At 34.3% G+C, this 14,877-nt stretch overlaps 2 protein-coding genes across 5 annotated transcripts; both read right to left on the reverse strand.

Annotated features, from left to right (window-relative positions):
* Positions 1–318: 318 nt before the first annotated feature.
* On the reverse strand, positions 319–1,600 carry LOC140880643 (uncharacterized). Its single transcript, XM_073285266.1, has one exon. The coding sequence runs from the start codon at positions 1,519–1,521 to the stop codon at positions 478–480; it is 1,044 nt and encodes a 347-aa protein (XP_073141367.1). The 5' UTR covers positions 1,522–1,600; the 3' UTR covers positions 319–477.
* A 3,413-nt stretch (positions 1,601–5,013) lies between these two features.
* LOC140865907 (uncharacterized) lies at positions 5,014–14,877 on the reverse strand. 4 transcript variants are annotated; one of them, XM_073270758.1, is made up of 14 exons: positions 14,687–14,877; positions 14,566–14,619; positions 10,401–12,045; positions 9,655–10,286; positions 9,265–9,548; positions 8,613–9,178; positions 8,238–8,310; positions 7,832–8,153; positions 7,542–7,753; positions 6,651–6,743; positions 6,416–6,523; positions 5,719–5,981; positions 5,512–5,625; positions 5,014–5,417 (listed from the first exon to the last, which is right to left on the reverse strand). In XM_073270758.1, the coding sequence occupies exons 3-5, from the start codon at positions 12,024–12,026 to the stop codon at positions 9,377–9,379; spliced, it is 2,430 nt and encodes an 809-aa protein (XP_073126859.1). In that variant the 5' UTR covers positions 12,027–12,045; positions 14,566–14,619; positions 14,687–14,877; the 3' UTR covers positions 5,014–5,417; positions 5,512–5,625; positions 5,719–5,981; positions 6,416–6,523; positions 6,651–6,743; positions 7,542–7,753; positions 7,832–8,153; positions 8,238–8,310; positions 8,613–9,178; positions 9,265–9,376. The 4 variants fall into 4 exon arrangements, with proteins under 4 accessions (XP_073126859.1, XP_073126872.1, XP_073126865.1 ...); XM_073270771.1 differs by having other exon boundaries at positions 8,238–9,178; positions 14,705–14,877; XM_073270764.1 differs by lacking the exon at positions 8,613–9,178.

Genomic DNA, 14,877 nt, shown 5'->3' on the forward strand with positions numbered 1-14,877 from the left:
TTTTTTTTGGAGATTCTGCATCTCAACCGAACCTTGTAAATGTACCATGTCACATGGTACAGAGAGATGCCTCAAAAAAGGTTGAACAGTAATAGCTGGATACCATTTGCGTGACCATCTCCTTCTGGAGAACTTCCATGTTCATAATTTCTAATTCAACTTCACTAATGATTCTATGTTTTTTCGTTTTCCTTCTCTATCAAAACATTCTATGAACTAGCTATAAAATCAGCTATCAACTTCATTTCATCCCCTTGAATCATGACGGATATGCACTTGACACATTAATCCGTTAATGAGATTCTACAGCAAGATGTATTTGGTCTATTGAATCGAGTAAAATACTCTCAAGACAGATCGCACTCGCACTTGGCCACTTCAACATTACCCCAATAAAAGGAACTAAAATTAGTTTTATACCATGATGCAAAATAATAATAATCTAATAAAAAAAAAATTTGGATGCAAGCAGAAAACTCATTCACTCCAGTATTTCTCATCTTCCTTCTCCTTCTCTTTGTCTTCGTGCTTTTGTTTTGCTAAATTAACAGCTTTCTTGAATTTCTTCACATCCTCCACCGCCGCACTTCTGAACAAACCCACGTCAGCCGCCCCGGCCACCATGTGATACCCTCTTCGCTGCAGCTCCTCCGCGCCGTCATGAGGCATAACGAAACCAGACAAGTATGATTTCCCTGCTTTAAGCACTCCTTTCTCTGCTACCCGCAGTACCTCCTTCACCTTCTTGTGCCCAGGGTCCCATAAATACCCCATGCTTGCGCTCAAATCCAGCGGCCCCATCTGAATGCAATCAACGCCGTCCACTGAAGCGATTTCGTCGATTTTCTTCACGCCGTCTTCGCATTCCACCTGGCACATTATCAACAACTCCTCCTCGTAGCTGCTTAGGTACCCTTCGTTGATGCCGTAGCCCGAGGCCCGGGCAATCGGGTGGGCCGACCCGCGGACGCCTTTAGGAGGAAAAAGGCAGTATGAGACAGCTTTGCGGGCTGATTTGGGACTGTCGATCATGGGGAACATGATCCCTTGAGGCCCGATGTCCAGGGCTTTTTTGGCCCAGGCGGCCGAGGACTCCGGAAGGCGGAGGATGGCTGCGGTGTTGGTGGCGGCGAGGGCGCGGAGGCAAGGGAGTGCATCGGAGATTCCTCCATGACCGTGCTCCATGTCCACGACGGCGAAGTCGTAGCCAGCCAAGCCTGCGATCTCGGCAAGGGTAGGCGAAAATGTGAGGAGGAAGATGCCGTAGAGGGTTTCTCCTTTCTTGAGGCGGGATTTGAGGGAATCCGATGAAGGGTTGGTTTCGACGGCTGTGGTAGAGGGAGAGGCGGTGAGTTTGAAGGGTTTGAAATTCGGAATTAGGGTTTTTGATGATGGAAAGGAAAGGTGCTGAATTGTTGAGGGGATAGCTCTGGGAATTGTCAGTGGGTGAGAATTTCTGAGAGTTGAGAGTGACGAAGAAGAAAGAGTGGTGCGGAATGGTGGACACGATAAGGACGCCATTGTTGGTGAAACGGAGTTATCTGTGGATAAACAAACATATATTTCTCTTGAAAAATAATGGTAGGTAGGCAGCACCAGCACCAGCTGAGAGGGTTGGGGCTTGAAGTGTGTGAATCTAATCAGATTTTTTCTAATATTTATTTATTAATTATTAATTAATGACTCTTTCTTTACTATATTATTATAAATTTATAATTGATGAACACTACATTAATTAAATACCATATTAGGCACTAACTCCTATCATCATCACCGTTTTTTTCATCATATTTTTCATTTGGCTGCTAATTTTTATTTTTCGAATGACTTTTTCTTAATAACACGTTGATTATAAGTAAAAAAAATTCAATAAGATAAAAATAAAAAAGTGATTGTAACTGAAAATATTTCGTTATACACACAACGTGTGTGCCACATTTACTAGTTATAATAATTGATAAAGCGGGTTGAGTGTCGAGACCATGGCTCCTTAAAAAAATTAAATAATGTTAATTATTATTGGGATAACATTTGGTCTTTGATTATCAAATTGACCCATGTCAATTTTAGTCTAGTATTTTTTTTTACTTTTTTTTTTTATAATTTTAGTTTTTTTTATTAGGATTGTTGATGTAAGACTATACGCGTCAAAGCCATATCAGCATCGTATTGATGAATGTGAGCGTCAAATCGATAAAATAATTAAAATTAAAAAAAAAATACAAAAATAATAGACTAAAATTGAAGTTTCACAATATATGATACTAAAATCTGAAATTGACAAATATATAACTTAAAAAACAATTTTCTCTATGTTATTTTTTTTACGGTCTTCTCTTTGTTATTATTAGTATTGTTTTTGTTAGCTTTTTTATTATTAATAATTGTAATATTGTTTATATTCAGATATTATATCTTTTGGTATTTTAATTTGATTTTTTCGCTTTTACTCGTTTTTTTATTGTAGTATTGGTGTGTAGTTGAAAAAACTAATGACGTGTTCTCAAGAAACGATGATTGTCAATGAAAAATGTTGATATTATAACGAATGTGTCCGACTTCATATGAAGTGTCTGATGAAAAATTTCTAAATTGGAAAAAAAATATATAAGTTGCAGACAATAGCCGATAATATGATTAAAAACGTGGATTTAATATTTTATATATGCTAAAAAATAATTCAACTAATTTTAATATATCGTTATAGTAGATACTTTTAAATCAATTAACTTTAATTAATTCATGAAACTTGATATAAAATTATAATTATATGGTAAATAATCCATATCAAAACAAAAATATTAGGCAAACCAACAATTTCATGTGATATTCTCTTTTCTAAATCATTAGAAATTTTTATATGTACCAAAATCACTGTTATTTTATTTGTTTTTTTTATTTTATATTTACGAAAATGTCATTATGTATCTATTGTATTTTGGTGATTATTTGATTATGAAAACACTATATTTTTTTGTGACATAATTTTTTTTTCGTTAAAAAATTAGAATATATAAATATATGATGCTTACACCGAATTACTACTTATCTACATTAAAAGTTCGTCTAAAAGATTTAGTTGTTCATTAATTAATAATTAATAAATATTAAAAAGAATCTGATTAGATTCACACACTTCAACTCCCAAGACTCTCAGCTGGTGCTGCCTACCTACCATCATTTTTGGGAGAAATATAAGAAGTCCATTTCACCAATAATGGCATCTCTATTGTCTTCTCCATTCCGCACCACTCTCTCTTCTTCATCACTCTCAACTCTCAGAAATTCTCAACCATTCACAAACCACAGAACCATCTTCTCAACAATTCAGCACTTTCCTTTCCATCATAAAAAATCCTAATTATGAATTTCAAACTCTTCAAACTCGCCGCCTTTCCCTCTACCATGATGCAAAATAATAATAATCTAATAAGAGAATTTTGGACGCAAACATGAAATTCATTCAGCACTTCTAAACAACCCCAGGTCCGCCGCCCCGGCCACCATGTGATACCCTCTTCGCTGCAACTCCTCAGCCCCGTCTTGCGGCATCACGAAACAAGACAAGTATGCTTTACCTGCTTTGAGCACTCCCTTGCCATTTTCAGAATAGAGTAACTTTTTTTGGGAAGAGTGATAATCATTGTTTTAGATTGAAGGTTAAATTTTTCTTTTTTTTTTTTGTTTTGCTTAGCATTGTTGTTTTCAACTTCTAAACTCAAGCAACCCAGAATTTAATTTTTTTTACCATCATATGTAGAGTTAATAAGAATAATTAGCCGCTTATTCTAAAACACATTGTAGAGAACAACAGTCCCATCAATGTTCTCAGGAGCCTATTCGAATGATCAACTCTATTATGAAAATGACAAGGGAATGCGCAAAGCAGGTAAAACATACTTGTCTAGTCTCGTGATGCCGCATGACGGAGCGGAGGAGTTGCAGCGAAGAGGGTATCACATGGTGTCCGGGGCGGCAGACTTGGGGTTGTTTAGAAGTGCGGCGGTGGAGGATTTGAAATTCGAGAAAGATATTAATTTAGCAAAACAAAAGCATGAACATGAGAAGGACACATAAAAGGAGAATTAAGAGGCGAAATAGTGAATGCTTGCATCCAAAATTAACTTTTATTAGATTATTATTATTTTGCATAATGGTAGAATGAGAGGCGACAAGTTTGAAGGGTTTGAAATACGGAATTAGGGATTTTGATGATGGAAAGGAAATGTGCTGAATTGTTGAGGGGATGACTATGGGATTTGTGAGTAGGTGAGAATTTCTGAGAGTGATGAAGAAGAAAGAGTGGTGCGGAATGGAGGAGACGATAAGGACGTCATTGTTGGTGAAATTAATGAAGTTCTCTGTGGATAAATAAACATATATTTCTCCGAAAAATGATGGTAGCACTACAACAAATATAGGTTTTCGCGGCGCACAAATATGCCATCCGCGGCGTGCACTGTGACCTGCACAACTATAAGCTGTTGAAAGTTTGCAGATATCAACGGCGTGCAATGTGCGCCGCGATTGTTAATTTTTGCGGCGTGCAACATGCGCTGCTATTTCTATTTTTTGAGGCGTGCAATGTACGTTGCGATTTCATTTTTTGCGGCGTTCAATGTGTGCGGCTGTTGATATTTTTGCGGCGTATAATGTGCGCTGCGATTTTATTTTTTGCGGCGTGCAATGCGCGCTGTTATGTCTCTTTTTGCGGCATGCAATGTGCGCCGCGATTGCTGTGTTTTGCGGCGGGCAATGCACAATGCAGTTGCTATTTTTTGCAGCCTGCAATAAGCGTACAGCATGCATGACTCATGTTGTAGTTAAAGTTATTCTCGGCAAACACATTGTGCTGCTAATGAGGTGTTTGTATTAAGATTTTTCGTGTCTTGCAGGCTATAATAAATTTATTTGCTATTAACTGTGTATTAATATCATGCACTAGAGAAGTGAAACGAAAAAATATCAAACAATTGTCATTACACATCCACCAATCATCACCACACTTAAAAATAAAATAATTACTGTCTACTATTCATTATAAGAGAATAAAAAAGTAGAAACAATTCACTTACTAACATGATTTCTATCCAACAAAAAAATGCATAAATTTCAAATCACAGGATCTATATCAGTCACTTAAAACTATAAGTTTAGAAAGCCATGCGACTGTGCTTCCTATTGCATCGAAGATAAAGCATTTCATCATTTGGTCGTATCAAATCTACTTTCTCCACAAAAACTTTATCAACCCAAACTTTCCAACAAGATCCTCCAAGAGGAATGTGGTGCACTTTTGCTTTTGGATCGGTGGATGCCACTCGACCTTCTGCAACAACTCCATCACCACACCAATGAAGTAACTTACATTTAGCATTATCATGGATATCTCCAATATTCACATTCTTTAAGCTTGGCTGCATATAATTAAATAGTGCAAAATTATTAATTCTATCATATTTACTTAAACAACAAATTTTTGATTTAGAATAAAATTTGAATATAGTTTACCTGAGCTACATGTTGCATACCATTATGAACATTACCGATTTTTTTTGCACTATTGATATCACTATTACTGCCAATATCTTTCCCAATACCGTTACTAATGCCACCACTAGCAACCTAATTTGGCACACAAATTATGTCAAGTAATGTCACAGTGTAAGTCAAAGTACATACTTAACTTATTTTATCTAATGCTGGTTAATTACCAACCTGTTCTTGATCATTTTGTTGCCTCATACTTTGGAGAAACATGGACCTTATTTCGTCCATTTCTTGTTGAAAGTTATTCATCCTACTTTGAAGTGTTTAATAGTTCCATTTTGTTGAATGCAAGCACCAAATTTTGATGGTGTAACTCCAAAGCCCATGCCACGCACTCTACCTCGAGCTTCCTTGCCAAATACACGACTAATTGCATCATCGGCAATGTTATTTGTATTTAGAGATTCGGGTGGATATTCTTGTATTTCTCTCTGCAAAAGATAACAAAGAAATATAATACAAAATTTAGACATTATACATATCTTATCTTTCAATATAATCCAAAAAATGTAAAAACGTACACCAAAATTATAAAACCTTCGGTACAGAAGACCACCTCTAACTAAGGTCTCTTGACCAATCAGTATTTCTGTAACACTAAACTTAGTAAAATTATTGAACATGTACGTACTTGTGCTTACGAAGACAATTTCCTTGAAATATGATTATGGATGTGAACAACTTTTTTGTAAAATCGAAGGATTCTCGATGCAATTTGTAATTTATATTTGAAAGTTCACATCTGATTTAGTAGTGTCTACGATGATTAGAACATATTTTGTGAAGGCCGTGACCAGTACATAATTTTTCAGTAGATAACAAAATTTTTTATCCTTCTACAAATAATAAAAGAGATTTTTATTACCATTTTCTCTCCAACTGCTTGACTACTAGGTTGCCCATTTTTTTTCTTGTGAGCTTCAATCCAAACATTTGATCTTGTAATTGGTGTATCCGCAGGACTTTCTTTTTCCTTAGTATGAAACATATAGAATATATAAACAAATTGTTAGAAAAGAAATTTAAAAAGATGTATTATTACTTAAATAAGAAAACTTTTAAAAAACTATCCATAAAGTTTTATAAGTAATAGTATTTACCATGATGTGGGCTAAACAAGCATAACCTCTCCGGCTCATTGTGTGATTGTGGTCTTGCTTTACCCTCATTTCTCTAAATTTTGCACTCTTCTCCTGAGAATCAAAATATACCAAACTGTTAGCCATTGAGCAAAATACCAACATAATGAACTATTTCATAAGTAAGACATACATTAATTAATGTTAATTGAGAGTAAAGATAAGATTTTGATTAAAAAAAATACTGTAAAAGTAGCTATTCCTGAGAATTCAAGATGATTATCACAGTAGTTTCAAAATACAGAATTTATATCATGGTAGTTCAAAATACAGAATTTATATAAATAATAAATCAAACATGCAAATCATTTTAGTCTAACCAATCAAGATAATTTACTAACATCATAAGAACATGATATGGTATCATTCATGCAATGCCTGAATTCTAATTTTTCAGGAATAAAAGATCTGCAAATATATGACCACAGAAAACACTAAATAGCTCAGCCAACAGATTCAATGAACGGCGAACTATCGACAAGCTTAGATTATCGTGGCTTCCAAGAAAATGAACTTAGATCTCATGAATATCCAAAAAAGAGCAGAAAGTCTCTTTTCACGGAGAATGACAACATGGACGTAACATTTGATAGAGGAAAATTTCATATCCATCAACAGGCTATAGGCACACAAACACACAAGAGACAACCAAAATCTCCATATCCATCAACAGTTTATATATGTTACAAAACTCTCCATCTATCGACAATATAACCAACCATGCCAAGAACATTATGACAATTTTAAAAAATACTTCTGAAACTGCATAACGTTGGAGAAAAGAATAAGAAATGATAAGTTAAATAGCACAAAAACTGCATTGTTGGTCCAAAACAATGAATTAATACTTACTTGAAAGGAAGGTGATAGTGTCTTCTTTACAAAAACGTCCCACTGTTTTTGGTCCATAAACTCGGGCTTCAAAAGACTAAGATCACGTGAAGCCGATCAACCAGTTTTAACTTCTCGTATAAGTATTTGCAGCTTGGACTTTCTGTCGCGCCACAACTTACTTTAACCTTTGAAAGATTGTTTTTTTCCCACTCCTCGACATTAAAATGCAGCTGTAAAATATGATGTGTGCAAATGTCTAATTTTTTTATAGAATTGGAAAATAATAATTCAGTAACAGATGACATTACCTGAAGACAACTCCACATCTTACTTTTTACATCTTCGTCCAAGTCATTCCATTCATCCAATGTATATGAAACAAATTCTTTTACCATACCACCAAGAAAAGATGCGAACTTTACCGAATTATCGCCAATTGGTTGTCCGAACTCATTACGTTCCAACACTTTTGGCTTTTGTTGGCCATTAAACAAAATCAATTTTGATGGCCCTCGTCCCTTTTTCTTAGCAATTTTTTCGTCCTCAATTGACTCTTTACCATGCAATTGTTGTGAAGAATCAGGTGAAGTGTTAAGAGTCCACTCTCGTTAGCCTATTAACAATATTTTCCTACAAAATAGCATAAAAATATGATGAAATGCACAAATTTACTTACTAAAATAACCAAGAATTAAAAAAAATACAAGATATCACCTGAGTTTCATCTTCATGTGCTCTACTGCGTTTTTTTCCCATTTTTCTCATAATTTGAATGCTATATAACGACCTGATAAAACATGTACTATGGAATGATGCAGTGCTGGAAATAAACAAGAAGTGAAGAGAAAATATATTCCAAAATTAAACAAAAAGTAATGGAACTTGAGAAGAACATTTATCAGTTGAAATAAATAACTATGAGATCTACAACAGAAAATTTCAATCATGGGATTTCAGTCACATCAACTCGCTCACACTCATTTCTTGAGTACGGTTCTTTCTCGGTAATGTTAATCTCAAGTTTAGACACATCAAGAGGTTTTGATGGCGTAAATGCATCCTCTTCAAGCAAATTCATCTTATGAATACCTCGAGGTGGCGCTTTTAGCAACACATACCAATTTGACTCATCATTGTCCCTAGAATAGAAAACTTGCTTGGCTTGTGATGCTAAAATGAAAGGATCGCTTTCAAAAGTGCTTAGTCCTTGGTGTAAGTTGACCAATGTAAAACCATCCTCCATTTTGACACCAGTTCCAGGATTGGCCCAATCACACCTAAAAACAGGAACTTTGAAAAAATAATAGTCTAGTAACACAATGTCTCGTATAAACCCATAGTATGATAGTCTTCCTACTGTATGTGAATCAGCAGAACTAGATTGACAAATAGTATCAGCTTCAACCGAAACACCACTATCTTGTGTTGACCTTCCAACATCAATTGTGTGGAACCTATATCCATTTATAATATAGCCTGTAAAAGATATGACATGTTTTCTTGGACCATGTGCTAGCCATCGAATCCGATCTGAAGAGTTATCAGGAACATATTTTGAAAACCATTGAGCAAATGTTTCCATATGTCGCTTTTGTAACAATGTTTCATTACTTGAGAAACGACGATCTGTTTGTTTAAGCTTTTCAATGTGCATCCTATTTAAAATCATTGAAAGGTGTTTGTTAGAATATATGATTTATGCAACAGACCGAGACTATTAGGTTTGAAATTTACCACTCACTTTATGTAAGGATCAATTTCTGCAGTATTGAACAACACATATCGATGTGCTGCTTGCAGCACATGTTCTTCTAAAATCTTTTCTTTTCCTTGAGAAATCGAGCGGCCTTCAATTAATCCATTCTCCAAATCCTCATTCCGATTAGATTGGATACCAATACTACCTGTTTTTTTTTTATATAAGCACTACAAAACCGCATTCGCTCTTCTGCAAGGTAACACTCAGCTATGCAACCCTCTAGCCTTGCTCGATTCTTCACATACCCTTTAAGCATTTTCATAAATCTAAATAACAAAACATAATTCACATGAGAGAAGAGAATTGATTATATAAAAATCTAATTCGTTGTATGATATTAAATTTGTATGAAGATAGATTAATATTTATTACCTTTCGAATGGATACATCCAGCGGAATTGGACTGGCCCACACAGACGAGCCTCTCGTGCTAAATGAATTGTCAAATGAACAGATATGGTAAAGAAAGCAGGTGGAAAGAACCTCTCCAACATGCATAGAGTTTCAGCAATATTCTCCTCGAGTTGTTCTAGACGGTTCCTATCTAACACTCTTTGACATAACTCATTGTAAAATGCACAAAGCAAAAATACAGCATTACGTGGACCTTTCGGTAAAAGACTTCTCAATGCTACTGAAAGCAATTGTTGCATTAAAACATGACAATCATGAGATTTCAGCCCAATAAGCTTACGTTCTTCCACATAAACACAGTTACCAATATTTGAGCTATAACCATCAGGTAACTTTATTTTCTTCAACCTAGAGCAAAATACGTCCATTTCTTTCTTAGACAATGTGTAAGGTGCAGCAGGCAAGTGATACATGTTTTCTCCTTTTTCTTGAGGATGTAATTCTTTTCTTATGTTTAAGTGCCTCAGATCTTTGCGAGTGTTAACACCATCTTTGGATTTTTTCTTCAAGTTTAGCATTGTGCCTATGAGATTCTCGCAGACATTCTTTTCAACGTGCATCACATCTAAGTTATGACGTATCAAGAGCCCCTACAAGTTATATCCATCAACACATTTCATATATTATTTCAAGATACATAAAAATTTATGAACAAAATATAACAAATCTATAAAAGCCAATTAATAGAGTGCAAAATAACTTACACTCCAGTATGGCAAATCAAAAAATATTGACTTCTTTTTCCATATTTGAACTGGTTTTTGAACTCTTTTTGAATCATCCTGCTTCTTCCTCTTTTTCTTTGTATTATTGATATCCTTGCCCTTTTGTTTTTTACCCCAATCATTTTCAATGTCTTTCACTGCGTTGAGAATTTCTAATCCATTCAAAGGCCGAGGTTTGCCTTTTGTCTCTTTATTCCCATCAAACCACTTTTTTTTCTTACGGAATGGATGATTAGGAGCAAGAAATCTCCCGTGGCCTAAATATGCAAACTTTCTACTGTGCTTAAGCCACATAGAACATACGCCTTCACCACATATTGGGCAACCAAGTTTCCCTTTTGTGGCACATCCAGCTAAGTTTCCATACGCTGGAAAATCATTGATTGTCCACATCAAAATAGCCTTCATATTGAACATTGACTTGCTAAATGCATCATATGTTTCTACACCTGTGTCCCATAACTCCTTCAAATCTTCTACTAGGGGTTCCAAGTATACATCAATATCATTTCCCGGCTTCTTCGGGCCTGGAATCAGTAATGTCAACATAAGATTTTCCTTCGACATACACATCAACGGAGGAAGGTTGTAATTGACCAAAATAACCGGCCAACAACTATATCTGGAACTAAGATCACCAAACGGATTGAATCCATCTGTTGCAAGACCAAGCCGGAGATTTCTAGGATCTGATGCAAAAGCTGGCCACTTATGATTTATTGTATCCCAAGCTACTGAGTCAACTGGATGACGCATCATATGATCTTGACTTTTATGGTTAGAGTGCCAAATCAAGTCTTCAGCTTTTTCTTCTGATTTAAACATTCTTTTTAATCTTGGTATCACAGGAAAATACCGTAGCACCTTTTCAGGAACTCCTTTACAAACTTTGGTGGTGACTTTGTCCACCTTCCATCTTGAAGAACCACACTTTGGACATGAGTCCAAATCTTTAAGCTCTTTTCTAAATAAACAACAATCATTTGGACACACATGAATCTTCTCATATCCTAAGTCAAATGGTTTTAACAACTTTCTCATTGAGTAAACATCTTCTGGATTTCCTGGAAGCATGTCGCCTAAGATCTTAAGGAGTTCATTGAAACTATTGTCAGTGTGACCATTTGTAGACTTGTAATTGTATAATGCAACGACTGCTGACAACTTCGTGTAATTTGTACAACCAGGGAAGTGAGGAGCTTCAGCATCTTCTAACAAATCAGCAAACTCACAATATCTTTTCTCAGGCATAGTGTGTCCAACCCCTTCATCCGAGACAAAATCATCTCTATATAAGTTATATTCCTCTCTACTTTTATCCTCTTTTTCCTGAACTACTCCTGAACTACTTTGACCTTGAAATTGTGGAGTATAAGTTTCACCATGGAAGACCCAAATCGTGTAAGAAGGATCGAACCCATTAATAATTAAGTGATCGTACACTTGATCAAATTTCATATACTTCTTATTTTTGCAACGTTTGCAAGGACATAAGATTACTTCACGTGTTTTGGCATAATTCCTTGCTTGTGCAATAAATTTTTGAACCCCTTGTTCATACTCGGGTACAAGTCTTGAAGGCAGATGTATCCATTCCTTATCCATTTTGTAAATAACCCGAATTCTAACATACAAATATATTTTAAAATATATTAATAAAGTAATATTAGCAAATTAATTCAAGTTTCAACATTTATTTTTTTTAAAAAAATGATCTTTATACTTATGAAATAATCTGAAAAACATAAATAAAAATTTATCCAATTTTGATTAATTTTTTTAGTGTTACAATATTTAATCAATTAAATTTTTGGAAAATATGACTTATAAATATAAATGATATACAACAAAACATAAAAAATTAATCCGAAAAAATACTTACGTGTTTTTCTCAACTCAAAAATATGTAAATAAAAACATTAATAACCTAGTAAATAAATGGTTATTTTTTAGTTTTCCAATTAAAACTCAAGAATATAATTCAATAAAATAAATTATACATGTCAGACAAATGTTTAGAAGAAACATAGCCTTACCAATCACCAAAAATATTAAATTTTAATGTGAAGATTCTAACATCTACAAAATTCCTAAATCGATGTAGTGGTCCAGGGAAATTACTGGTTCTAAAACAGGGTCATACAACAACTAGATTTCTGTTACCTTAATGATATAATTAAATTCAAGGAGCTGTTTTCAACTTCATGGAACTGGGATTTAATTAAATGTCCTAAATTTTCAAATGTCGGTACATTTTCATATTGATACGTGGGGCGATCCAATCTTTGATTTCGAGACCCAAAAATTAGTCCATATCAAATTGAATTTGGAACCAACTAAAACAACTTCACAATTCTCACAAATTGTGCCCAAATAATATTTCCTTCTTATTCAATACCTTACACTATGCATAAGAAACTTGGTGAAAAGAATATAGGATTTGAAACCATGAAAATAATCAATCCTCATATCCTTGTTTATGTAAATATCTAAATCATGCACCGCTCCCTTGAACATAAACATTTGAAATTTCATGACTCATTTAACATCAAAGGTTACTGGACACATAAATTTTGGAATTACATGGCATTATAAAATTCTACCGTAGCTATCAAGTGGGTTTCCGAGTGTTCACATACACATTCAAATCACCTCTGACACCTCAAGCCCTTGAATGAGAACTTGAAAGGATGATAACACAAAAAAAGAAGAAAAAAAATGAAGTCACACTAATTACATTATACAAACCCACTCATCCATATTATATTATAAATATATATATATATAGATATATAACTCGCACAACACCATAATATATACATGCACTGTCACCTAGACGAGCACCTTGCCTGTCACATATTCACGCAAACAACTAAGACACATACAATCAGCTGGTTCGATGAATATATATGTATGTATGTTCTATCACTAAAAATCAGCAGAACATATTAGACCATCAACCCTCCTAAATCATGTAATTTTCCTTCAAAATAACCTCGTATCATTCAAAACTTTCAAAAAATTAAATATAATGAAATAGAATATTATATTATATATATATATATATATATATATATATAGAGTTCTTTTATTGTGCCCAACTCTATATGCCCAACTCCATGCCCACCATGTACAATATGTGATAAGTCAACTCATCAATTGTGTTGGTCAACTCACATATTATACATGGTGGGCATGGAGTTGGGCATATAAGTTGGGCACCATAAAAGAACTCTATATATATATATATATATATATATATATATATATATAACTTGCACACCACCATAATATATACACGCATTGTCACCTATAAGATCACCTTGCACATCACCAATTCACACAAACAGCTGGTTAAATTCATATATATGTATCTATTTTCTATCATTTAAAATCAGTAACACCTATTAAATCATCAACCCTCCTAAATCATGTAATTTTTCTTCAAAATAACCTCGTATCATTTAAAAATTTCAAAACAATTAAATATAATGAGATATCATCATCGGTGCCTCAATGAAAAAAATTATGTAATTTTCCTTCAAAATAACCTCGTATCATTCAAAAATTTCAAAACAATTAAATATAATGAGAGATCATCATCGGTGCCTCAATGAAACGGATTTCAACTTGTTCTTCCATTCCTTTCCACAAAATATTCAAATACAACCCTCAAAAAAACATTCAAATACTCCATCCAATTCATCAGAACACATTTACAACTTCATAAATCATGTATACCATAAAGTCACACACAAGAATTTCATCAAACACATAGCTTGCAATAATAGAACTTTGTAATATGATTCAATTGGTATGTGAAAGAGTGAAACATCTGACACCTACAACCAAACACTCCTATATTCTCAATAAACTAATCATGACAACCACGTAAATCTATGATCTATGAATTTAACACTTGTATTAAAAAACGTTCTTATTTTCTATTTCTGAAAAAACAATGATATGTGTCCTAGTATTATTCTGGCATATACATGATTCGATTATGACCGAGTTCGAATGTTCGATCGATAATTGAATTGATCAATTCACAAAAAGCTGTGGCCTAAATCTCATACAAAATAAATGAAATCAAATTGAGAGAAAAGGTAGATTTACAAATGTGAATAGATTTGGAACTTACAAGAGATGAGAGACACTGTGTAAATCTGAAACCGTGACAAAAATTTCCACAATTCTGTGTAGAAAAACAAAAATAAGGAGTCTGTAGATGTAGAGAAATATAGTGAGCTGAATGAACTTACAGGAGATATGAGAAGCACCGAGTAAATCTGAAACGATTTGAAGCGCTGTGTAGCCGTGACACAATCCTCCACAATTATGAGTAGAAAAGGAAAATAAGAAGGAAGGTGTCTGTAGATGCAGAGAACTATGTCGGCGGCTGAATGAGAAGAAAGAGAGAAGGGCGGGAGAGATTTGGGGATTTGGCGCTATG

Source organism: Henckelia pumila, chromosome 1 (assembly GCF_033568475.1).
Source record: "Henckelia pumila isolate YLH828 chromosome 1, ASM3356847v2, whole genome shotgun sequence".
In the NCBI taxonomy this organism is placed as follows: Eukaryota; Viridiplantae; Streptophyta; class Magnoliopsida; order Lamiales; family Gesneriaceae; genus Henckelia; species Henckelia pumila.

Excerpts from the sequence above, each read along its gene's own strand:
- LOC140865907 (XM_073270771.1), bottom strand. The coding sequence starts at position 12,026 with ATGGATAAGGAATGGATACATCTGCCTTCAAGACTTGTACCCGAGTAT. Across the intron at positions 10,287-10,400 it reads TTGATTTGCCATACTGGAGT|GGGCTCTTGATACGTCATAA; the intron begins GTAAGTTATTTT and ends TATAACTTGTAG. Across the intron at positions 9,549-9,654 it reads TGGATGTATCCATTCGAAAG|ATTTATGAAAATGCTTAAAG; the intron begins GTAATAAATATT and ends TTTGTTATTTAG.
- LOC140880643 (XM_073285266.1), bottom strand. The coding sequence starts at position 1,521 with ATGGCGTCCTTATCGTGTCCACCATTCCGCACCACTCTTTCTTCTTCG.